This window comes from Amblyomma americanum, chromosome 1 (assembly GCF_052857255.1).
Source record: "Amblyomma americanum isolate KBUSLIRL-KWMA chromosome 1, ASM5285725v1, whole genome shotgun sequence".
Lineage (NCBI taxonomy): Eukaryota > Metazoa > Arthropoda > Arachnida > Ixodida > Ixodidae > Amblyomma > Amblyomma americanum.
In genome coordinates this window covers 533,092,198-533,119,044 of record NC_135497.1, presented here as the reverse complement: position 1 = coordinate 533,119,044, position 26,847 = coordinate 533,092,198, and the positions used below count along the sequence as shown (strand labels likewise).

Here is a 26,847-nt window from a genome sequence, read left to right as displayed (position 1 = left end):
GCATACATGTAGGACATCACTTTTTTACAGAGAAGCTCTTGAGTGCATGTTCCTGCACTCAGCGTCTTTGGCACAGTCTGCATAACTGATTGCCCAATCCTCCACCCTTGGCATGGCAGGTAGTAGCAGAGCAAAACACCACCTGCCAGGGAGAGAGTGGAGGAATGGGCAACCGGAAGGTGGCTAGCAGCATAACACGTCGCCTGCCAGCAGTGGCAAGTGGCGTTTGAAGAGCTGCACTCAAATTTCACATTGCCCACTATTGCAATCATATGTCCATATTTTTTTCAAACTTCTGAACCTTCACCATAAATGGAGTACACAATACGCAAGTGTGTAGGGAAAGAAGTTACAGAACTGCACATGGCACAGAAAACCATATGGAGTACAATATAGGGCTTTGGAGAATAGTACACAAGACATATTTCTGCTGTTTATAGGAACATTTAAAACATGACTAACAGTACACAACAGCGCATAATAAACCAAGAAAATCATAGCAGCACTTTAAGACTGCAGGGTCATGAATCGGTGTGATCAGAAATATCATTCCAGCAACTTATGGCTTGCAGGAGGTCAGTCAAATTAACAGCTGTTGTTCGATTAAGTAAGTGCCTAAAGCCGCTGTCTTTATAAAGACGGCGGGATGCACAATGTGGTTCAGCTAGGGGAAGGTTAGTACGATGCATGACAAAGTAGGATGCCGTTTTGCCATGCAAGCAAGACTGCAGCTGTTCCACTCATGTATGTTATTGTGTGCAGAGAAGTAGAGTCAAGGCAAGGGGCCGTTGCATCTTTTAAACAAAGCTTATCTTCCTCTGTAATGGCAGATGTTCCTGGTGTTGAAGCTGTGTGGTGCAAGCTGCATCTGCAAGAATGTCTCTTACGTGTGGATACCATCTACACAATTTAGAATTTTGGAGGAACATATCTTGGCTCTAATATATGCTCAAGCTCGTTTGGAAGTAAAATTATCATGGCTGGTGACCTGAACCTTGCTGGTATAAACTGGAACACACTGAATACCGGAAGTAGAGAAACAAATTGCGTATAAGATTTTATGTTCACCTTTAGCCTCAAACAGCGTAATGAGTTAATTCTCATATATACAGAAGGTCATTCTCTACATTCATAGATCCCTGGGAGTCGTCATACCGCTCCTGGCGCAGTGGTGCAGCGGTGCGCCACTGCCCTGCGATGGCAGGTTCCCCCAGTGATGGGCCTTCTGCGGCCCCACTTGCTCTTCCCGAGCGACCAATCATTCATTTAACTGCCACCTGCCACGGTGGGCAGTGTGCTCACTATCCAATGGGCAGGTTGTAATGACATTGCATGGTCACGTGGCCCACCTACCTCCTAGGTTGCTATGTAGGGACCACCTGCTAGAGCCATTCCTGTTTTTTTTGCTCACAATGCTGACACCAGATGTTCTGGAGAAGGGGGCCATTAACGCTATCATTTTAATACAAAGGTAGATAGCAGTAGACAGTCATGTTCATTTCAGTGCATTGTTGTCACAAAAGGTACAGAAAAATGAAAGGGTCAAGACTATAGCTGGAGGTAACATTTCAGAGTGGCTTCAAATTTATCATGATCAATGGCACATGCAATGGTACCAGGCAGCTGATTTCATTGACGAATGGGGTGGAAGAGAGGTGAATGAAAAAAGCAATTAGATTGAGGAAAGGTACATTCCTCTTTCAGTTGATCAATGCAGGTAAAAACGTGACAGGTCAGCGTGATATGGCACCTAGCAAAGGAAGAATGACTATGCTATTATTTGTGGAAAAAGGACAGAATGCAAAATATTAGCCGTCTTTTGAGGAGAGGCAAGTTCAGATATTTGTTTCATTTCTTTTACACTCAGTAATACTTAGATATAAATTGGGCAGGCTCATTCTGCAGGCTCCAGTTTTGTTACTAAGTATCCGTGATGTCTGTTCCAAATCAAGCAGGTATATTCCACTTCGAGCACACTAATGAATTGTATGTTAACAGCATTGTGTCTGGGTTTGCTAAACAAAGGTTGCATGTAAGGAATCCAGATACTTTCGATGGCTTGTTAAAGGGGTCATGGTACCATTTTTGAGACTCAAATTGTTTATTGCATGTTGTTTGCTAAGCATCTCTGAACAAGTAGGCAATATATGAGCTGATTTGGTGAAGCAAGATTTGTAATTTATTTTTTTAAAGTTACCCTGAATCATGCAATAGTCGGGTAACACTGTCGTACCCTCGATCTGTGATGACGTAAACCAATGGTCGCCTGAACTGCGCATAGTGAGGGTAGGACAGTGGTTTGCATACTTTTCAGGCTAGGGGTGTGGAGGGGCGATGCTGGCGAGAGAATGAGGAGCCCACACCCCACAACAGAGGGACAAAGGCAACAAAGGCCTGCGTCCTTCTGTTTTATGCCTAGCTTCTGCCGGATCTTGGAGACTTCAGCACAGTGTGCCACGGCAGGACTTGAGTAGGTGCGTGTTGTGCTCCACACCGACCGTGCACGGCAGTTTTGGAGTTGATAGTGCTATCGACTTATGACAACACTCAGGCTGCATCAATATGACCGTCACTGCTAGAGGGGAGGGGCTTAGAGCCGATCACTTCTAATTGCAATTTCTAGCTGAAATGTGCGCGTAGGACCGTACGCCTTTTTTTAGGTATAGGCAATAATTCCGCGGCTAGTGGCTCTAACGTAAAATCATTTGTTGGTAGAACATGTCACGACCCTTTTAATAACCGCGTCTATTTGACTGTTCCAAGGAAGGTCCGATGTTATGTGAACCCCTAAATACTTGATGGTGGTTACTGATTCTATGGGATTATTGTTCAGAGTGTAATGGCATGTTACAGGGCTGTATTGCAAAATCGACGGGCGTCAAAATCAGACGCATGCACAGCTTTTAAATTTCAGAACCTGCGTCAGGCCTCGAGATATTGAACATGAGAATAAGTTTTGAGAACTCAATTGGCTTTTGCCACATCGCATATTGAAAATGGGCGGCTTTAGAACATAAGTGATGTAGGCGCAATTCGTGTAACAATGCCACGTGCAATGCCTTTTATGAACATGTAGTGCGGGAAAGGCAATTTTTACGAGTTGCCAAATGGATGTTTTCTATGGTCTATATCACAAATTACGACACTGTTTTAGAAGTGTTTTAAACAGAATTTGTCTGCTATGTTGAAGGTCTTCAATTTGTCAGTATAATCTTGTGCTCTGAAAACAAAAAGTTAAAAAGTTCAGTTTATATCCGTTAATCATTTCGTTGTTTTAATATGTACATAATATCCGCCTTGCTGTATAATCAACCTGCATAGATGTACGTGCCTTTTGTAGCTTCTCAAATAAAAATCCGTTTTCAATAATTTGAAACACCATGTTGTGTGTATGCATATATAAGCACATGTGTGTACAAAACGTTTCTACAAAAATACCCGGTGCAGTCATTTCATCCGTTTGCACGATGAGGTGTTCCTGTTTCTTCAAACACTTCTGTCGCCATTTAGGCCACAAAATAAAAATAAGGTGGCCACTAACTCACTACAACATGTCAGAGTTTCTCTTCTGTGTGTTGCAACAAAGAGAGTTCAAATAAAGGTAAAAGAATAACTGAATAACTGCTTGCTGGTCATCAAAATGACAGCACAATAGTATATCTGCAAGAAAAACACCTGTGCATATGTGCTCCATTCACACCTGTAATGCAGGGTTGCAGTGTGCAGAAGTATTCTTGTGAAGTGATAATGTGGTTGCGAAGCACGATTCTGTTCTCACAATAATCCCATCGAGTTGTAACGGGAGCAACTTAATGAAAACAGGCGACAGAATACTTGATGCTGTTGGTTCTGCGGGACGGCATGTTTGCTGTCTACATGAATTACCGGCTCGCAATCCTCCCTGGGCTTGTGTTTTCATTAAGTTTACACTAACACTTCTCAGCCGAAATCAGTGAAAAGCGCAGCCGAACTGGAAATCGGGGTACTGTGCTGCTAAGGAAACAGAATTGTGCTCCTGTCTTCTCTGTCCTATTGTGGACATCCAAACCTGTATTTGTGCAAATAAATAATACAACAAAAATACGTGGCCATGTCTTCCTTTATTTGATACTACCAAAAACAGGTTCCTGACAGGGAGGTCCTGGCAAGGCAGTCATGTTGTAATCACTCTGCAAAGAAGCGACTATCATGTATTCGGCACAGATAGCACAATGAAACCACAGTTGGGTTAAGATAAAACAGTGTATGCAGAAATGTATAATATATCCACAGAAAGGGAAAAACATGAAGCAGTAATATCACATAGCGGCTACGAAACACCAGACAAGACCAAGTATACAGCCACAAAATTACCATAGCCAAAAGGAGAAAAGAATAGAAAGGTAAAACACGATAAAACAGCAGGAAGAAGTTTTGGAATCCTCTGAAACAAGACGGAAACCAACATGCAAAGAAAACACAAGGCTGTAAAAAGTTTTAATCGGTACCAAGACAATTAAAAAACACGAACTGGTTTGACTGAGGCATTCGTTCGTGCCAGAGCCATACCTTGGTTGCCTACAGGGTACCCCTGAATATCCATATGGAAGAAAAATGTGCTTATAAAAAGGAACAACTCTAAGGGAAAAGAAGCTTGGAGATGGAGAAAAAGCAATATGTGATGCCAGGCATAACACATGTGGTTATTACGCAGTTACCGCAAGCTACAGAATTATCCAAAACTGTTCTGCACTTAGATGAAGCAAAAGAAACGAAGCATACATTTAGGGCATTTGCAAAAGTAGTGCGAAATTCCCTCAGTCCGACTTCCACTGAGGCAAAAAGGGAAAGCATTGTTTTTTTGTGTTAGGTGTGACGGACCCACCACCACCACCCGCAGACATGAGAACTGTCTGCGTCGTCACATCATATTACACCTGTTCTGACCATGCAAGTGGCAACAGCACTAGCCACACCTCTCTCGCATCACATCCTGGCCTGTTTGTGCCACTTTTCTAGACTATGAATACATTAAGACCTTTTTGATATGTTGCCAGTTGATAGCTCTCAAAATCGCGAACAGCAGAAATGTCTCCTCCTAGAATTACAAATACAACACCATGCGACACGTTTCCCCAGCTGCCAAAGTTACAATTCTGACGAATTCTGGTTCGTATAATGTTTAATGACTAACCGTAGGTGCGCAAACGTTTAAACGAGCCAAACATGGCAGCACGCAACATGAAAAACTAGGATGCAGCAGCAGTCACTTACTGCGGTGTGGTGTGTGCGATGTTGGCACATGCCATAAAAACCCTAGGCGGTCTAAACTAATCCGAAGCCCTCCAATACGGCGTCTCTCGCAACCCATGTGTCAATTCACGACTTTAAACTGCTTTGATTCAATTATTGCTACGATGCGTTTACATACGAGCGGCCGAAGTGCGGAGAAGGCATCATGAAAAGCAAGGCACTCACTAAGACAGTGAGCTGCCACATCGCTTCCTTGCACTGCACAAGTTCAAGGAGGGCGAAGCATTTGAAGGTGACCAGGAAGAGATTTTGGCTGCTTTTACTACTGACAGACGAAATGCCTAGCGAATTTCGTTCCGCACTTGAAACAATGCACATGTGGACTGATTTCTGCGAGATGGAGAAGCAATTGAATGCTTATGCAAAGAAACGCCAGTCGACATTTGAGCTGTCAGCTGCCAGAACGCTTTCCTGCACTGCACAATTGCAAGAGGGTGAAGCATCCTAAAATGACCGGAAAGAGATTCCTTGGTTGGTTTTACTATCGACAGACCGGATGTCATCAAATATTCGCCTGGATAATGTTTTTGTGTGCACATTTCTGAAGTGCATCACTGGGTTACACTGTAGTACACTGTCCGAGTGCACTGTTACTGGACACCGCCTAAGGTAGCGAGAAATTTCCTCAGTCCGACTTCCACTCAGGCAAAAAGGGAAAGCACGGTTTGTTTTAGTGTTAGGTGTGACGGACCCACCACCACCCGCAGACATAATAAATGTCTGCGTCCTCACATCATATTACACCTGTTCACACCTTGCAAGTGGCAACAGCACTAGCAACACCTCTCTCGCATCACATCCTGGCCTGTTTGTGCCACTTCCCTAGACTATGAATACATTAAGACCTTTTTGATATGTTGCCAGGTGATAGCTCTCAAAATCGCGAACAGCAGAAATGTCTCCTAGAATTACAAATACAACACCATGCGACACGTTTCCCCAGCTGCCAAAGTTACAATTCTGATGAATTCTGGTTCGTATAAAGCTTAATCACTAACCGTAGGTGCGCAAACATTTTAACGGGTCAAACATGGGAGCACGCAACATGAAAAACTAGGATGCAGCAGCAGTCACTGCGGTGTGGTGTGTGCGATGTTGGCACATGCTATAAACACACCGGGCGGTCTACACTAATCCGGAGCCCTCCAATACGGCGTCCCTCGCAACCCATATGTCAGTTCACGACTTTAAACTGCTTTGATTCAAATACTACTACGATGCGCTTACATACGCGCGGCCGAAGTGCGGAGAAGGCAGCATGAAAAGCAAGGCACTCACTAAGACAGTCAGCTGCCACATCGCTTCCTTGCACTGCATAAGTGCAAGGAGGGCGAAGCATTTGAACGTGACCAGGAAGAGATTTTGGCTGCTTTTACTACTGACAGACCTAATGCCTAGCGAATTTCGTTCCGCACTTGAAACAATGCACATGTGGACTGATTTCTGCGAGATCGAGAAGCCATTGAAAGCTAATGCAAAGAAACGCCAGTCTGCAGAACTAATAAAATCTTACCTGTCAAAAAGGAAACAAACTGTCAACATAGATAATACATATTCAGAAATAAAAGAAATTTATTCTGGTGTCCCACAGGGAAGCATACTTGGGCCCCTACTTTTCAACATTTACCTTAATGATATTGTGAACATTAACCCAAATGTCAGGTTTATCATATATGCCGATGATACTAGCATTTTTTTCTCCGGAAGCAACATACATGACCTGATACAAATGTGCAACACAACAATGATCACACTGGAAAGATGGTCACAATCAAACTATATGCGCGTGAATGAAAAAAAGACTAAAGCTGTAATATTTCGACCAAGAAACAAACTGATCACCCCACACGATAGTATTACCTTTAACTCGAGAGAAATAGAAATAGTTGATCACTTCAAATGCCTAGGTGCAGTATTTTCTTCGCACATGTCTTGGGAAGATCACACAAATCATGTTGTCCGGCAGTTAGCCAGGGTAACAGGCACGATTGGCTGCATTAGATACATTCTTCCTAAATCAATTAAACTACTTCTCTATAACACACTGTTCTGTGCCCACATTAACTACTGCCAGCTTGTATGGGGCACTGCAACGTATTCTTCATTACAAAAAATTTATGTTCTGCAAAAAAAGTTTCTTCGCTACGTCTTTAATGCGGACTATGGAGCACCCAGCAAAGCGTTCTTTCATGAAACGGGCATAATCAAAATCTTTGATTTATATCAATATCGACTGAGTGTGCGTTTTAAACTTGAAACCAAAAATAACATAAATTATATTCGACGTCTGGCAAATTTGAAAGAAAAAGAAGCGAGTTACCCTTTTAGAGAGCCTGAAACCTGGTTGGTGCCTACACCACGCATAAATACCGGTAAACAGCGCCTGCAATATAGACTTCCTTCTCTTCTAAACACATACAAATCTGCCAATTTCAACTTGTCTACCTGTACTAATCGTGAGCTGCGTTGCCTATACATAGACTGTGTTACAAAATGATTTTTTTTTCATTGTGCTTTTGTTGTACTGCTGAAAGATACTTATGCAATGATGTTTGGATGAACATGTAAATTGCCCACATGTACAATCTAGTGGTAGATTTTTTTTTTTGGTGTTAATGTGTTTTTCTCTGAATTGTTTTCTTTTGTTTGTTTTGTTATTTTTTCTTGTTGCCTGTCACTGCTGCCCGGTATAATGGGGGCTGCGGCTCAGTCAAGCTGTCTATGACAGCTTTTTCTGCAGCTCCTCTGTCACTTTTTTGAGGCAGAAATAAAATTGATTGATTGATTGATTGACATTTGAGCTGTCAGCTGCCAGAGCGCTTTCCTGCACTGCAAAAGTGCATGGGGGTGAAGCATCTAAATATGACCGGAAAAAGATTTCTTGGTTGGTTTTACTATCGACGGACCGGATGTCATCAAATATTCGCCTGGATAGTGTTTTTGTGTGCACATTTCTGAAGTGCATCACTGGGTTACACTGTAGTACACTGTGCGAGCGCACTATTACTGGACACCGCCTAAGGTAGCGAGAAATTCCCTCAGTCCGACTTCCACTCAGGCAAAAAGTCAAAGCACGGTTTGTTTTAGTGTTAGGTGTGACGGACCCACCACCACCCGCAGACATGAGAAATGTCTGCGTCGTCACATCATATTACACCTGTTCACACCATGCAAGTGGCAACAGCACTAGCAAAATCACATCCTGGCCTGTTTGTGCCACTTCCCTAGATTATGAATACATTAAGACCTTTTTGATATGTTGCCAGTTGATAGCTCTCAAAATCGCGAACAGCAGAAATGTCTCCTCCTAGAATTACAAATACAACACCATGCGGCACGTTTCCCCAGCTGCCAAAGTTACAATTCTGACGAATTCTGGTTCGTATAATGTTTAATGACTAACCATAGGTGCGCAAACATTTAAACGGGCCAAACATGGCAGCACGCAACATGAAAAACTAGGATGCAGCAGCAGTCACTTACTGCGGTGTGGTGTGTGCGATGTTGGCACATGCTACAAAAACCCCGGGCGGTCTAAACTAATCCGAAGCCCTCCAATACGGCGTCCCTCGCAACCCATCTGTCAATTCACGACTTTGAACTGCTTTGATTCAATTACTACTACGATGCGCTAACATACGAGCGGCCGAAGTGCGGAGAAGGCAGCATGAAAAGCAAGGCACTCACTAAGACAGTCAGCTGCCACATCGCTTCCTTGCACTGCACAAGTTCAAGGAGGGCGAAGCATTTGAAGGTGACCAGGAAGAGTTTTTATCTGCTTTTACTACTGACAGACCAAATGCCTAGCGAATTTCGTTCCGCACTTGAAACAATGCACATGTGGACTGATTTCTGCGAGCCCGAGAAGCCATTGAAAGCTTATGCAAAGAAACGCCAGTCGACATTTGAGCTGTCAGCTGCCAAAGCGCTTTTCTGCACTGCAAGCTTGCAAAGGGGTGAAGCATCTGAAGATGACCGGAAAGAGATTCCTTGGCTGGTTTTACTATCGACAGACCGGATGTCATCAAATATTCGCCTGGATAATGTGGATAACCACCCGCAGACATGAGAAATGTCTGCGTCGTCACAGCATATTACAACTGTTCACACCATGCAAGTGGCACAAGCACTAGCAGCACCTCTCGCATCACATCATGGCATTCATGCCACACAAGAGCAATTTGAGCACAAGTGGCGCCAGCACTGGGGGCAACTCTCACTCACGTACCACCCAGGCGAGTTAGTGCCACTTGGCTGCAGACCACAACTGTACACACTGAGCACACCACTGGAAAGCAGGACCACCACTGTAAGCAACTTTTACCCTGTAGAGCCCACTAATGCTTTTCACAAGGCACAGACAGACACTGCTGGGACAGGACAGACTTTTCAAACTAAACACTCTAAATGGCTGTCGCCCATTCACACTGCAGCATTCATGGCACACAAAAGCAGCTTGAGCACAGATGGCACCAGCACTGGGGGCACCTCTCACTGGTGTACCACCCAGGCCAGTTAGTGCCACTGCCTACATAATATCACAGGTCAGCACACTCACTCACGAGTGCACTCGTATCGCATGCATGTGACACAAGTGTGATAACGTGAGTGGGTGGTCGCGTGTGTGAGCGAGTCGCTGTCAGTACGTGTGGTCATGAGTGTGAGTGCGATTGAGTGGATGTGAGTGAGAGCGTGACTGAGCTGCCTTCCATGACGATGAGGTGTGCATAATATAAGGACAGTTACACGCCTAACTTTTTAAAAGGCCCCAGACCAGGTCTGCACACATAATGAACAGAAACGTTTTCATTATGTGGCAGTTTCATGAACTGAGAGTTGAAATGTAAACCTGTACTGTGTTTTCATATTCCAGAAAGCATACTGAACTGTTAACTGTGTCTAATTATCTGCCATTTTCTCAACATACCAACAGGCTCATATTAATGAAAAAGCTATTCCATACCTCCAATTACACAAAGCAAATTAATTTTCAACTGCTGCCTGACTTGACAGCTGTCAAACATATTACCAGCCTAAGTTTAAATGACAGCTTTGTTTACTGTATTTTTTCCTTTCATATATCAGTGCTGGCCACCAAAAGATGAGCTACCAAACAAATACCACACTCCATAAGTGTGCATTTTATAGTGTCCTCACTCCAATAACGCTTTCCTTATCATGCCCACAGCTTGAAGGCCACTGGTGATCCCCCATAGCTGCTGTACCCTTCTTTTAGATTTCTATGCATTTGCATACTTGTTACACGAAAACAAATAGTCTAAAATTTAGGGGTGTGCACATAATAGGAAGGTTTAATAGTTAGCGAAGCTGCTGCGGTTGCTCATTGTAATTGTATTCAGGAGAGCTTTGCGTAGTCGTGCTCTCTCAGAATGTGGATACAAGTATCATAATTTGCGATGCGGATAGGTGGACCCTGTTGACATTCAAGCTGTTGTCTCACATGCTCCCCTTGAGAACATGATCCAGCTGATGTAGAAGCGGTGGCATTGCTGCGTTTGGGCCAATACCTTGACTGCTTTTCTTGTCGCTTATTGGCAGGAGGTGGCCTAGGCTGTGGTGGTTCCTCCTCTTTGTCGGCACACCCCCTGACAACCTGCGCAAGTTTGCCAATGTATTCACGCACCAATGCTCCCACTTTTGGGTCAGTTGATGTTTTTTTACTGAATTTGCGTGTAAGAGCAGGAAGCTCAATGTCAACACCTGCAAGCACATTTGAGTCTTGTGACTGAATTATGTCACCTTGAATGCTCTCAAATAGTGCTGCATGATCATCCACTGGGAATGAATCATTTGCAGATCTGTCCTTACTGACTGACTCGTGAACAGGAGGTTAATTCAGTGAGAATGAATGATCATCTGCAGATGCCAAAACAGAAGATGGATCCTCAATGATCGGATCATTAACAGTTGCATTCCTTCTCCGCAGCTCCCACTGCACAACTGGATAGATATGGTGGCACATTTTCATGCACAGATAAAAATACCTACAGCTGCACTGGAACCTGTGGAAACAAGTGTTATATTCAGGACAGCTAAGCATGCACCCTTGGCACTGTGTACCTTGTCTGACAACAGTGTTGTCAGGACGTTCTTCGGATCGCGACTACACAGACCACTTTCCATCAGAAAGTCTGGTCACGCCAGACTTGGAGACTTCCACTCCTGCAGCATGCTTCTTGAAGCAGTCTGCTGTGCGATGGTCTGCCCTGCGCTTCACTTGACAGACCAGCTGTTTCATTACCCGGTCAGTGGACAATTTCATCAAAGACACCAGCAGCCTGTCGAACCGCCAGTTCTGAAACCCTTCCAAACAACTTTTCTTGAGCTCGTTATGTATTGACTCAAGATGGTTGTTAGTAGTCAATCCGGTGTCCTGCCTGTAGAAAAGAGCCCACTGTTCTGGGCGCTTAGCATATACTCTCTCAAAGTATTCAACAATCTTAACGCACTCAACAAACTTCTTTAAAGTACGGAACTCTGACAGCTCCTTGTGAAAGTCCTCTTCGCTTCTGCTGGTCCACAATGCATTCAACTTCTCCTGCACAACTTCTCGGCTTTGGCTGTCAGTTACCTTGGTAATGTTGCACTTCCAGTTCCGTCTGACGTGCCACACACACAACAGGCGTTTCACAGGGTTCCCCATGACCCTCGCCCATGCATTTGCATATGCTGGTGTATCATCTGACATGAATGCACCACAGCTAACTCGTTTGCCAAGTCTGTATTGATAGCAGCAAAAAATCTTACCATGACATCCTAAGACACACTATAAGAGAGGAGGAAGGCACACGGAATGCCTGACCCATCATTTCCTATCACCATCACAGTTGTAAGTTGGTGCTTATAGCGATTTGTGCCATGAGTTGAATCAACACACACTGCTCTTTGACTATGCTTTAGCAGCATGTCACCCTGGGTAGTGTTCATCGTTGCCAACACAAACTCACCAATGCCTTCTTCTGTCAGTTTGTCTGCCTCTGCATACAACAAAGCACCATGATCCTGTAGCTCGACGATCCACTTCTGTGTACTGACATAGTCATCACGATCTTTCTCCCCTTCACTGCCAATATTAAACTTCATCTTTATGTTTTGAACCTGATGAGGTCAAAAGGTGAAGTCTGTCCAGTGGAGCTCTGGCAGGCGAACGTTCATCTGAAAGAATAACCCCTACGGGGGACCTGCAGCTTCAGCTTGCATGCAATGTCTTTCTGGGCAGCAATTGACAAGGGCTGGCACCGTAGCTCTTTCTCATGGCCGTAGTGTTCAGCTTGATAGTCTACTACCACGTTTCCATTTTTTTCAATGACATCCATTGTCGCCAAGCAGTTCCTCTCACATTTCACACTACCATGAACCTTTGATTGGCGCTTACCTCTTCCTGTCGTCACATATAACCCTGAGCGATGACAAACCAGATACTTCTTTGTCCCTCCAGATGCCAGATGTTTTGTACCCCCTGACAGAACAAAGTGGACAAGCTCAGTCTTTTCCTCATGATCCTTCCAGCTTTCAAAATCTGCAAAAAAGGAACAGGCATCAATATGAGTTAAGCTACAGCAAGCAATCCCCAGAACTGCAAGTAAATTACTGCAAAGTGATTGCAGCAATGTTACCTCCTGGCACTGAATGATGCATTTTTTTGCATATGCATGCATTCCTTATTCTGGAAGGCTTATTCTCAGCTGACACATATCCCAAATAATGCAGACAGGTTTTTGTTGTTGCCATATTTATTTCCAGCCACCTGAATGTGCTCCCATACCTATCTCGGTTCATTTCGCAACTGTTTAACGATATAAGCCATGTGTATGCACTCCTTATAACATGCCATAGCGTAAAACAGAAAGTGCGCGTAATCTGGCCCAAACTGCTACACAAAAAGGATGAAGTGCTTCAAAAGGCTGTTGTGCCCCGAACCAACATTAATTCGATAGAGGCGAAATTCTAGAGGCTCGTGTGCTGTGTAATGTCAGTGCACATGAAAGAATCCCTGGTGGTCGAAATTTCCAGAGCCTTTCACTATGGCGTATCTGATAGCCTGAGTCGCTTTGGGACGTTAAACCCCATAAACTAAACTTATAAGCAGGCTATTTCATTACGGTAATGTTTCGATTCTGGTTTATTGCAGACAGAAGGCTTGCATGCACTGGCATCAAAAAACGAAATAAGGTGCCTAATGTTACGGAACACGGAATGACATGACTGCTGCTACAGTTCTGTTAAAAAACAGCACTTCAGCATTGCAGTTCCATCCTTAACAGACCCTGCATTTCTTTCTGGAGCTAACCCCTGGCATCAAATTTTTCCATCATGTTTTAATCGCAATAACACCTGTAGAAACTAGTGAAATTTGAAGGTTGTCGCACCTGTTCCACCTAACACAAACCAATAAATTTTTCCTGTCATGATGGGCACTTGGTGCGCAACAAAAGTGATTACAGGATATAAAAAAATTGCAGTGCACACTTAGGCTCCGCCTTAATAGTGTGATGCAATAGCTGTAATGTGTACCATATGTGCGGAATTCATCATTCTTGACTTCACATTCATCCGTGGACTTCATACCACGCCTGGTACAGTGGTGCAGCAGTTAAGCAATGTGCCACTGACCTGCGATGGCAGGTGCTGTCACAGGTGAGGTGGCGGGCCTTGTGCACCGGAGGGGGTTGCCCTTCTGAGCAACTTCTCACAATAAATAATTTACCCGCCACAGACGCGAGATTTTCTGCTGAACGGGAGCCTTAACACTGTTGCATTAAAATCTTTGGCTAGCTACGTTCATATCGTGGTTGCAACCTTCTTTCAAATAAAAATATCGTGTTAGGTCGGTTAATCCAAGCTGATAAAGCCTAAACAGATCACCTTCAAATCGCAGTAGACTGTACATATAATATCGCAGCACGTACTGTCTGGGGCAAAATTGCCCAGGACACGCAATTGTTATCAAAAGCATATAGCTTTGTTATCAGCCAGCGGTTGGAAATCACGCTTGTGGAGATGAAACTAGGCCTTGGAATGTATAATGTGTATTAGTGAAATAAGGCAAACAATAGCACACTTCACACCTATAAGCCGAAATCATCAGTCGTGCGTCCTGGAAAATTTTGTCCTCAACAGTACAACAGTATATTGGTGAATAGTTTGTTTTGAAGCACTTTGCATGTAAATCAGTTAGGCTTGTTTTAATTAGTTTACGTTAGGTTACAGAACTCAAGTGGCAGTTGTTCTTCCTGGACATAACTCAAGAGCAGCTAATTCTTTTCAAAATGCCTAGCTCCACCCAGGCGTAACAATAGTTCTGCCCATATGTACTAGCGCATAGCATCACAAAACATCCAAATGCAGAGAAAGTTTCCGAGATGCGTTATTTCAACTTGTGTGGCTTCCCTAAAGGAGGTATTTACATGACGTCATCCGCAAGGGGCACTAGCGGCCGGCGCGGCATTTGCCATGTTGGTGGTCGCACGCGCAGCAGCCGCAGCATTTACCTCGCTTGTGATGTGTGAAATGTGAGTGTATTTAGCGTCTCGCCGCAGATCATCTCTGTCCGCCCCGTAACACTGGGTGACTTAGTGAATACGCCGTGAACTGTGCGAAGCAGAAAAGAGCGGGCGCACTGAAAATATTACACTTCATGAAAACGTCGACCCGTAGGAATGTGCAGGCGCCGGCGTGGTGTGTGACGTACTACAGGACTGCTGTTGTGCGTTAAATTCACCGATAATGAGGCCCGCCTTGTGCACGGCGTAAGTTTGCCGACATGCTAAGGAATTAAAGCATGCAAACCTATGAGACGGTGAAAAACCTTGACAAATGGGCGAGCCGAAGGTCCGTGCTGAGGGTGCCGACGGCCGAAGTGCTGTTTTTGGAGAGGTGAGTAGTTAAACGTGTTTGTTCGTTTAGCTAGCCTAACTTGTCATCTCTGTCTGCTGAAAGTGACATGTCACTACTCAATGTAGCGGAATTGCTGGACATCGCGCTGCTGCGAACCGTCCTATAGATTCCAGGTCTTGTGCACTGGAAGCAACGCTGCGTTTCTACAATCAATCCTGCAAAACATTCTCGCTACGTCTGCCATTCGTGCTGCGAGTGCATGACAGTATTTGCTCGACCGTTTTGTCGCGTAAATAAAGCAGCTATGACGCAATTTGCCTTTCTGCTGAAACAATGAGGCTTCAGCAGTTCGTGGACTACAGCCGCTAGCAATACGTGTTTCTGCAGCATGTTTTGGAATATGGCTGATTAATCATGTGCTGTGTTATCCACGATGTGTCCTGCACGAGTAGCTGACTGTTATGAACTGATATTAAAAGCTGCAAGTCGTGTACGTTATTGCGTGCAATGCAGCCGGCCACTTTTGCTGTCGAGTCGCGTCAGGCAGCTCGGTAAAATCACGGTACAGAATCCTGCTGCAAACCTTATGCACAATAAGCGTTCCGCAAAGAAAAGTGGACGTTGACGCATTTAACAACGTGCAAAGATGTTACGGATCACTAACAATTCAGGCCGGATACCTCACGGCGTACCGTGACACTGCGCGAGCTGGCGTGAAACGACCACAAGCATGGCGCGTTTGCCGCGGCGGCGCACGCGCCGTCTGGTAGTGCGGCCTCAGTGAATACCTCCTATACCGCAACCCCATGACAGAAAACGGTGCCTGCACAATATGGAGATCTCGTTTATACTTCACCTGTTAAGGAAGAGAACTCAAGCCTGATGCGCCTCGGCACAAACCCGTGGACCTGTTCGTGGTGCCGCAAGAGGCCACCACGGTGGGGAAACGCAACATTACAGCAAACATCACATTCAAACAAAGCACTACAATTGGGAACCAACGAGTCGGCGAGATCAGGGTGCTGTTTTCGCACGTGCCGCCTCCGTGCACTTTCAAATGTGAACGCAGCATTGCACACCGGACATAGATACTTATCTTGTTCAGCGGAGCCCGCAGCAAGGCATTCCGCGCTGCTTGAACTTTGGTTTTCCATCTTGGCGATAGAAACAGCAGCCGGGTAAGAGAAAATCTGCTCACAGAGATCGTTCGGTGACCAGCTAGGATCAATGGCGATGAGCCAAGGCCTTGACAAGGCAATTGAGCATGGTCACGTGGTAAACGCATTTACCACCGCGCCGACGGTAAATGTAATTGAACTATAGTCTAAAAAATAACTAAATGTTGAAATAAGGTTGAAATAAGGTTTAAAAGTTTATAATTAGGCACGTTTGTGGAAGCTTATTATTAAGCAAAACACAACAGGCACAAAAAAACAGGGACGGCTAGGGATATCCCCAACCGAGCCGAACCTAGGTATCCTTCAACAGCCGTGGCGAAAGATGGCGGAGCCTCGCGGGTTCAGCTCGGTTTTTAATACGCCCCTCTAGACAGAGCCCGGAACCGGCCTTTTTCTTTGTGTCTACTTCAGTCCGTCCCCAGCAGTCCCTAGCTCTGGTTCCTCCCTAGAATTCTCTGTCCCTAGCAAGATTTGTTTGTTTTTGTTTCTCATTTAATAAAAATTTTGGATATGATTGTAGTACAGTACAAAGTTTAAGAATTTTAAAACACATTTTTTATGATCTGTTTCTATGTGAATTGAATTTGTGGATACATTGTTATTAGTTGTGTCAAATCACGTGACTACTTTCATTTCACAGGCACAGATTTGAATCTGTCGGACCGCAGAGACACGCCGCCTGCCGTTACGCGGTCAGGTTACTTACCTCGCCTAGGTTAGGACAAAGGGCGAGGACATCGCCGTTAATTGCGCTTGAGGTGCACCGGGATTCTTTGGTAGTTGTTACGCCAATTGCGTTTGAGTCACATTCTCTCGTTCTATACTCGCCAGTTTGCGCAGTTGCGCGTACTTTGTTGTCTTGTTTTCAGTGCTCTTGTCCACTCGCTAGTTCGCGCAGTAGCGCGCGCGCTGTAGTGCGTCTTTTGTTTTACGCTTTGTTTTCAGTGCAGTTGCGCGCCCTTTGTTTTACGTTTTGTTGTCAGTGCAGTTGCGCGTCCTTTGTTTAATGTTTTCTTTTCAGTGCTGTGAGCATTGTGCCTGCCGCCTCGTGGCCTCATTGGAATGGAAGTACCAAATTCACCACCTGCTGAGTCACCAGCGCGAGATAAGTATCTGTGCCCTGTGTGCAAAGCTGAATTTGCTTTTCTAAAATCCCAAAGTAGGCATGTGCGAAATAAGCACCCCGAAGCTGCGAGCTCATCAGCTCGTGAGAAAACTTTCGCATGTGACTTCTGCTGTAATGCTTTTCTCCACCGTCGTGAACTGTTGCAGCACCACGAGCAGGAGCATGGCTTTATGGCGAGACGCAGCACGGTTCAGTTCTCTTACATTGCAGGTGAGAAAGAATCGCATGTTCTTAGTTTTTGTTTGTGTATGCACGCATAAAGGAATATGTTAATTGTGTACAGGGAAGGAGGTTTGTCTGAAGCCCTCGAGCTGTGTTGTGCAGAGAGCGTGCTGTGTCCCTTATCCTCCATCCTCTAGATGCTGTTGTCACCAGTATATCATGCATCAACAAGCCCCACTGTTCACCTTATATCGGGAGTGGTCTTTCTGATGCATGAAATCAAAGACAAGTGAATATGAAATAAATGCATGCAGTGTAAACACATTGAAGACTGGGCATGGTAATCTTCGATTTTTACACAGCGGTAGGTGGTATACCGTAATAATGTGCCCTTTCAGGATTAGTGTTGATCTTTCGTAGGCTATTTACAGGTTGCTGGATTTATAAAATGCATGACGCCTGCTTTAAAAAGTGCACTGAACCATTTTTAAAGCTTAGGCTGGTGACAGTAGTGAAGTGTAAGTGTTGGTAGTGGTTTGGGTTTTACGTTCATGGAGGTTTACCATCTCAAAGTGACTCGGACTATGAGGGACACTCTGGGGTCCTTTGACGTGCACTGACGTCGGACACAGTAGACTGGCCTCTAGAACTTCGCCAACGAAATGCGACCGCCGCGGCTGGGATTGAACGCGTGTCCTCCGGATCAGCAGCCAAGCGCCATAACTATCGAGCCATCGTGGCAGTGTGCTGTCTTCAAAGTAGTCTGAGCAGTCATTTAGTAGCTGTGTCGTGTAGAGAGTGACTAACTTCCGCTTTTTGGTCAAAGCCTACAGCTGGCTGCCTTAAGGCTTGAAGAATGTCATGTAAATGGTTGTGAACATAGCAGATCAAATGCACTCATTGTGTGATCTCTGCATAAATATATATATTTTTTTGCAAAATTTCAAGCCTGGAAGGAAAACACTGAAAGGAAGGAGCAAGCGCACTTCATCGCAAAGGGGGGTGACGCGTTTGTCCTCTGGAGCGACAAAGAGGTACCTAGAGTGCCACCGTACCGGAGTAGCTGTGCAGTCTGGACATGGTAAACGGCAGCCAAAGGCAGTGGGCAGTGTGAAATGCAACAACATTGTTTTGCTGGTATGGTTGTCACTCAGGATGGTGAAAAGGTAACCGTTGAATACCAGGCTGAGCAATATGGCTATGAGAAGAGTGTGACACACCTGCGCTTGTCCGCCACTGAAGTGGCTGCCATAGCACAAAAGATCGGTATAGGAGTCCCCATTAGAAGGATTCTTGCAGATGCACACTCATTTGCTGGAGTTGCATTGGACAGGCTTCATACTTTGACTACGAAAGATATATATATATAACATAAAGTACAAGTACCAAATTGGAAATGAGGAGCAAAGAGATCCCGATGACTTTGTCAGTATGCAGATGTGGATCTATGATCTAAAGGAAAGCACAGATTCGGCTCTGTTGTATGCTGATAACGAGTGGCTCTCACGAAAAGACATCAAAGAGTTTAACATGGCCCTTATGACTTGCACTCAAATGGAAATGCTTCTGCACTATAGCACCAAGGCTGTATGTGTTGACACGACGCATGGTACGAATTCTTATGGGCTTCTGCTTATGGCAGTGCTCGTAATTGCGGCTGACTGGTCAGACATACCTTGTGCTTATCTCCTCTCTCAAAACACATCGGAAGAAAGTATGGTTCAGTTTTTTCAGGCAATAAAAGATAGTATTTGGTCAGGCACTTTGCTGCGAGGCCTTCATGTCTGACGATGCAGCAGCATATTGCAATGCTTGGCAAAAGGTAATGGGGATTCCTCAGAGACGCTTGCTCTGCACCTGGCACGTAAAACGCAGTTGGACCTTCAAACTTAGCAAAGTTAGTGGCGATGAAAATAAAAAAACTGGTCAGACACTCTGCACACTTTGATGGCTTGCCCAAGCGTACCAGAATTTCAGGCTCTTCTTCAAAAATATCTGGCGGCTTAGTCTGTGGGGGAGTGCAAAGACTTTGTGGAGTATTTCGAAAAGTCTTATGCGAAGCATCCCGAGCAGTGGGCGCATTGCTATAGGCAAGGTACCGGCCTCACGACAATCACATAGAGTCTATGCACAATGAGCTAAAAGCTATTTATTTGCGAAGAAAGCAGTGCTAGCGCCTGGACAAATTGCTGCATACTTTACTGGAATTTACGAATGATCGGCTCATCAAGCAGCTCATTTCACATGTGAGGCCCATGGCAAGCCACCGGACAGCAGACTGCTATAAGAAGCACCGCGCAGGTGTCGAGCTCGCTCAATCTGGCGTGAGTGAATCACCTGATGGATGGTGGCTGGTGCAGTCGCAATCTTTGAAAGAGTTTAAGCACACTGTAGTAAAGGGCAGCACATCATGCCAAGGGTGCAGCTACAGTTGCAAACAATGCAACATATGTATCTACACCTTACAATGTGTATGCTTGGATTACAAGCAGCACTTCAGTTTGTGTAAGCATATGCATGTAGTTGCTCAATGGGAGCGTGAAAAAAAACAATTCAAGCGCTCAGGGATCGACTGAAAAAGGCGCAGCTCTTCCTTCGACTTCAACAGAAAATGATTCATTCGCTCTGGATGAGCCCCAGACACTTCTCGACAGCATCCAGGCTGATGCAATTCCTGAGCCGCAAAGTCGTGGTATTGAAAACATCCGTACTTTGCTTGGAGCTGCTTTACAAGACTTAGCGAACAAGGAATCAGGCGATGCAGCACAAGAAGAGTTCGTGATAAAGTCCATGAGATAAGACAGGCGCTAAAGCAATTTCCGGATAAGCAGCCATCTGCAGCAAAGCGCACTGCTACAAACAAAAATCTGGAAAAGCAGCCAGATTATTGGCCCAAAAGGCAGCGCACCTCTGCGAGCACATGGTTTCCAGCATTTTGTGTTCATATGTACTTTTTATTTTATGTCTATGTGTACACCGTTTCATCAGGAGAAATCCCTGCAAATGTATTGAAGTTTTGACTGCTCCGAACTAAAGATGGGAGCCGAGGCCTTGCCAGGCTCCATGCCTTTTGCCTCGCCTTCCACTTTCAACTCAAAGGAAATAAAATGGTCTGAATCTGAAATAAAAAGCCTCAGCCTTCTCAGGAATGAGAAAGTCGCTGAGGTGCATCATGTATTAAAGCAAACCAGTGGTTCAAGATTTAGTTTTTTAAGCACCGCTGCTTCTTTTAAAACGCTAAAAACATAATGTATGTTAACAATGGCATTATCATCTAAGGGCAGTGCTGGATGAAAAGGAATGCATTCATTATAAAATTAAGTTAAATACTTTTTTTTCAGTGTTTCCAGTTGCACACATGAAAATAAAATGCGATTGACCGTAAGATCAACTCCGCATTCGCAAATAGGTTTGCCTTGTTTTGTTAGCAGGAAGTTATGCGTAAGGTGCGTGTGACATATCCGGAGACGGCATAAAATCACTTCCTTAAAACGTTCCTGGTGCACACGATTTAAATTCACCTAAAACTGGCTTCACCAAGTGTAGTTTGTTATTCACTTCGCCGTTCCATTCCGACTGCCATTTTTCTCTTAATTCACGCTGTGCCAAGTTTATGCAATGCTTAAAAGGTATATTAACTTTTTTTATTTCCTTCCCACGAGCTTTAGCAGTGCAGTAACTGCCCTCTCGTTGCCTCTTATTCCGACATGACTGGTAACCCAGCAGAACTTTGTTTTGTCCTCGAGCTGCGGCTGTTACTATCTTGTGCATGATGTCACCAAGAATCGGAGTGACTGCATTTCTAGAGTGAAAAGCTGTAAGTATACTGAGGAAGTCTGTAAATAATACTGTTGGTAAGGTTCTCGTTTTCTATTTTTCTATGGCCACACAGACTGCGTAACATTCTGCAGTGAAGATGGATGAGCACTGTGGAAATCGTGCTGTTTTCTCTGACTTCCCTCGGGCCACTGCACTTCCTATGTAAACGTCCGTTTTTGAACCATCTGTATAAAACTACTGTACTTTTCTTCCAGTGCAAGGAATTCTTGTACTGTATGTTGTTGCGGAGTTTGTTTCTTGTGAAACTGTGTAAGAGTGAGATCACAGATTGCAGGAAAATTGGACCATGCAGGCAGTGGATCTCGTCTCCGAGCAATGTTCGGTAATGTATCTAGTACGCCGAGGTTTTGGCACATCTCTTCAATACACAGAATGAGTAGCCTGATAGCGAGCGGTTTGTTGTGAAACAGTGTTCTAGATGGGCACTTTGCGGCTATTGGGCAACATAGGTGTTTGGGCAGTGAACGGATGTTTAAAATGTATGAGCATGTGAGCATGGTGCTTCTATCTGTAAGCAATGGTTTGTTGATTTCTACATGCAGACTAGTTATGTTTGACGTTCTGTAAGCACCAGAGTGAAGACGCAAACCTAAATTATGTATTGGATCTAGTCGTTTCAGGTATGAAGGCCTCGCTGACCCATAAACTATACATCCGTAGTCTAAGGTGGAGCGTACCATGCAGCGATAAATTTGTAAAAGACGTCCTGTCAGCACCCCAACGTTTACGTGACAGTACTTTCAGTATATTTAGGGATCCGGAGGCTTTCTTTTTCAGTGCGTTTATATGAGGCAGGAAATTGAGTTTCTTGTCAAAAGTTGTACCGAGAAATTTGTGCTCTTTTTTGACAGGTATCCGTGTTCCGTTCAGGTGTATAAAAGGGTCAGCTTGTATGCTTCGTTTAAGCGAGAAAAGGATGGCTACTGTTTTCTGTGTGAAAAACTGTAAACCGTAGTGATCTGCCCATGTCACTAGTTTATTCATTGTCAACTGTATTTGTCTCTCGCATGTTGCTACGTTTGAGGATGTACATGCTATTAGAAGATCTACAACGTACACTGAATACAGGATGGACTTTGGGATTATTTTACTTATGTCATTAATTTTTATGCTAAACAATGTCGTGCTTAAAATACATCCCTGAGGAACCGCATTCTCTTGAACGAAGCTCCTGGACAGAGCTGATCCCAGGCGTACTTGAAATGAGCGGTCTGAAAGGAAGTCAGCTTAACATCCTACCGCGGATACCTAGGTCGCCAAGGTCGCGGACGATACCAAACTTCCAGGTTGTATCATACGCTTCCTCCATATCAAAGAAAACAGCAAGACAGTGCTGTTTGTGTATAAAAGCTTCTCTTATTGTTTTCGAGGCGAACTAAATGGTCTGTTGTTGAGCATCCCTTTTTATAACCGCATTGATGGGCATCAAGTTCGCGGGGTTCAAGGACAAATGTTAATCTTATTTTTTTTGTTATTTGACAGCTTACAGAAGAAATTTAAGTCTGCCATGAGGCTTTCTCAGCACTGTGACTGACGTACTGAGCTTGAGGTTCTATGTGTAGGGTATCTGCGAAATTTGCCCCAAGCTTTATTTTGTTGTTTTTTGCTTCCTTGCATTCCTTTGTCCACCACACTGTTTTTGCCGCGCCACTCCTGAAGACTGAGGAACAGCTAAGTGTACGGCAGTAATTATGCAATTCGGGAACATTTAGTTGATGCTGAGGTTTTCTAAAGCTATATTTTCTAAATTGGCCTGTGTTCAAATTTCTCAGTCTGCTAAATGCAGCTTCCAATGTCGCGGTTTAGTTGGGATGATTTCTGGTGCTGATGTCAAACTGTTAATACAGGAAGGTGATCGCTGCCATATGGGTTGTCGATAACGTCCCATTTAAAATCGTTAAAAACAGATGGTGAACTAAAAGACAAATCTAACCAGCTCACATTGCCTGAAGTTGGAGAGCAGTATGTGGCCTTTTCCATGTTTAAAAGACATATTGTTTGTGAGAATAAAATCTTGGATGGTTTGCTCCCTAGAGTCGCAGCGCTCGCTTCCCCAAAAATGGGAGTAGGCGTATAAATCCCCAACTACCAGATATGGCTTTGGAAGTTCATCTATCAGTTCTTGTAGATCATGGGCTATTAATGCAAATTGTGGAGGAATGTATACTGAACAGATTGTTAGTGTTTTATAGGTGATGATGCTGATTGCAACCGCTTCAAGTTTTGTAATGAGCTTGATCTCTTGAGCAGGGACGCCGCTTTGAACGACAATCGCAACGCCTCCCAAGAGTCGATTTGCCTGCTCTTGATCGCGTCTAAAAGTTTTATGTTTCATGATATGCACATGTTGTGGACCAAGATTGGTCTCCTGAAAACATAAAACTACGGGTAACTTTCACCCTAAAATATGTGTTATGTCACTGTAATTCCGCATAAGTCTCCTACAATTCCACTGAATTAAAAAAAGGCATGTTTGTGTTTTAGAGAGGAAATGAAAGGGGATTTACTTAGATATGGGCCCGTTATGAGGGGCCTGTCTTTTTTTCGCTCAAGAGAGCTGTTCCGCCGCTGCAAAGCAGGCGGACTGGGAGTTATATCCATCACCTTGCCAGAACTGCTGGAGGACCACGCAGCTGCGGTTGTGTTAGTTTCAGGCCTCCCCTGACAGGGGAAGTCCTGCGGGATGCCGACCCATGGACCGGCGCTCCCTGCTTTGGCAATGACAGGGCAGCTTTCGCTGACCCTGCCTGGGGCGTCGATGGCCCTGCCATAGGATCTGTGAAAGCGGCCTTGGCAGGTGTCGGATTGCTGTGTGGTGCTACGCTCCTGCGCACCACATCAGCGAAATTTTGTTTTGCTGTGAAAAAGAATGTGTTTGTAAGCGCAAAACGCCTTCTCGCTTCTTTAAATGAAATGTTTTCGTTTGTTTTTATGGTGATTATCTCTTTTTCTTTCTTACAGGACGGACACGCCCTGGAGTATGCAGCATGGTCTCCTTCACAGTTTGCACAGTGCGGGGCTGCGTCACATTCATCAGACTGGTGATCATTCCAAGCACATTTTGCGCAAGTTTTGCGACCGTGGCAACTCTGTGAGCCATGGCCGAACCTTTGGCAATTGAAACATCTGCGAGGGTTGGGTATGTATGGTCTTACATTAACTTTCAAATATCCCACGTCAATTGTGTCGGGCAATGTGCTGGTGTTGAACGTAAGGATCAAGTGTTTGGTGTCTATTTCCTTATTGTCCTTCTGAATTTTGATTCGGTGGACATCTATAACGTCTTGGTTGGTGGGCCCTTCGAGCATTTCTTTTTCGGTGATGTGAACAAAATCATTTTCGGATATTACGCCTCGGGCAGTGTTAAGTGACCGATGAGAAGTCACGGAGACAGGGATTTCCGCTATGGACGTTAGGTTAAAGAACTTGAAGTGTTGGACATTGTCGCACAGTTCAAGCAATAAATCGCCGCTGGCCATTTTTGAGAGCTTATAGCCAATGCCTAATGTTTCTGTCAAGTAGATTGACACAAGGAAGGGGGATATTATTCTTGCCTGCTTATTTTATTCACTGTGGATCACGTGATATTTTGGAAAAGTTACTCTTCTTTTTTGAAAGAAGTCGTCTTCCTCGTTCTGCCCTCTTTTGAGAAAGCGATCTTGTTTTTAAAGTGGGGGAGCCATAAAAAATTAAGTTTTTCGGTCATGGTGCCAGCCACCCACCATGGAGCCCAACTAAGCGACGAGACAGGAATTTGCAAGGAAGGCGTGCCCACGCCACCTGTACACCTTAACTATAATCAAATATGGCGCAACTCACGGTGGTTGGTCACACAAGGTTAACCCTCGCTGCCAGGAAAAACGAAGTGAGTAGGAGGAAGGATAGTTGTGCGAAAGGGGTAGGAAAGTGAAAGATAGAGGAGACGATAGGAAAAGGCGACTACAGATTTCCCCCAGTTGGGTCAGGCCGGAGGTGCCGTCTACAGGAAGCTGGGGCCAAAGTGGTGTATTGCCTTCGCCGAGAGGCCTTACAGGTCCACACACTCGGCATCGGCTCAACCACAAGGAACACCGTCTCCCCGGACATGGCGATGCCACGCACGGCGAAGCGCGGGTGCTCGGGTCCGTGGTGAAGCACTGTTCACCATCATCTCCCTGCGGGAATGTCCCTGCGGATTCTCGGGAACTCGTGGTGTCGCCGAGCTGTGAAGGGAGACAGCGCAGCGGAGGTCGCGTGATCCAATCATGGAGGTGGCAGCCATCGGACACTAGGTCCGTGCTGTCGTGGACCTCCCTTGAACCACCGATGCAAGCCTACTGCGCCCCATTCAAACGTGGAGGTGGCAGCCGATGGACATAAATTATGGTGAGGAATGAAAAAGAATAAAAATGAAAGAGCCTCTGCCTGTGGACCGATCGGCAGAGGGATCGTGCTGCCGAGAGGCTCCCTTGGATTGTCTGCATTAAAAGGTTCCTGAAAAGGGTATTTGAGCTTGCTTATAATAGCGCCTTGCATTTTGTATAGTACCGGCCACCGAGTGTTCATGCCGTGTACAGTACTTCAAAAGCGGACCAATCATTTACAATATATTTAAAATTCGCGGCGACCTGCGGTGCCGCGTGTTCGCCCGAAACCCAAGCTCGTTAAGTCAGCAGCAAAGGTCTTTTATTGGTTTGCCATGACGTCACGCACCTCCCATGGCCGCGGCCGGAATCTCCGCCCCCTCTCCCACCGAGTGGGTGGGACCGACAGAGGCGTGCCAACATTTCAGCGCGCAAAAAAGTGACGAGAGAAAGGAGAAAGGTGCGAAGATGCGTTAATTCAAATTTTGTCTACAGATAACTCAGCTTCCACAAAACGCATTAAAAAAATTTTAGCCGGAGGATATTTGTGACCAGCACCTTTTAACATCGTAGGTATGCCAAAACTTTATTCGGAGCCCTTTTAAGCCTACGGCGTTTCAGGATGTCGTCGACGGGTCCTGGCTATGGCTTTTCCTGCTGCTGCCAAGTTCCTGGGGCTGTTGACAGGAGTGCACCGGTGTCTTCCTGTGGTCCTCTCTGTTCCTACTACCACTTGCCTCCCTTACACCGATTCCTTCGACGCAATGCCAGCGACACGTCGCAGTTCATCCACCCGTGTCCGCCCTGACCCTTGGACATCCAGCAAAATGGTGGCCCTTTGTTTTCGTCCCCCACCCCGCCCAGAATTCGGAGGATAAAAACATTAGGTCGCCATCATTATTTTACCCTTAAAGGCCTCTATTGAGGCATTACGTAAGTTTGAACATGGAGTGTTCAAACTTAATGTTCAAACTTAGGTACAGGGCGGGCTATTCAAGTTTTATAGCTAGGAATGTTGTGTTGTTACCAACAATGATAAATTACCTCT

General features: G+C 45.0%; 1 protein-coding gene across 2 annotated transcripts in view; it reads right to left on the bottom strand.

Moving 5' to 3' along the window:
• Positions 1 to 4,081: 4,081 nt before the first annotated feature.
• Positions 4,082 to 26,847, bottom strand: part of LOC144116270 (uncharacterized) — a 47,257-nt gene continuing 24,491 nt past the window's right edge. The window contains exons 3-4 of one of the 2 annotated variants that reach the window (XR_013311811.1): positions 16,007 to 16,058; positions 4,082 to 12,832 (exon numbers count right to left, since the gene is read on the bottom strand). Coding sequence is in view for 1 of the 2 variants with exons in the window: in XM_077650989.1 (XP_077507115.1) it covers positions 12,826 to 12,832 (7 nt within the window). In the remaining variant the exon portion in view is untranslated. The remainder of the gene's footprint in view (positions 12,833 to 16,006; positions 16,059 to 26,847) is intronic. The other variant, XM_077650989.1, reaches the window with a different exon arrangement.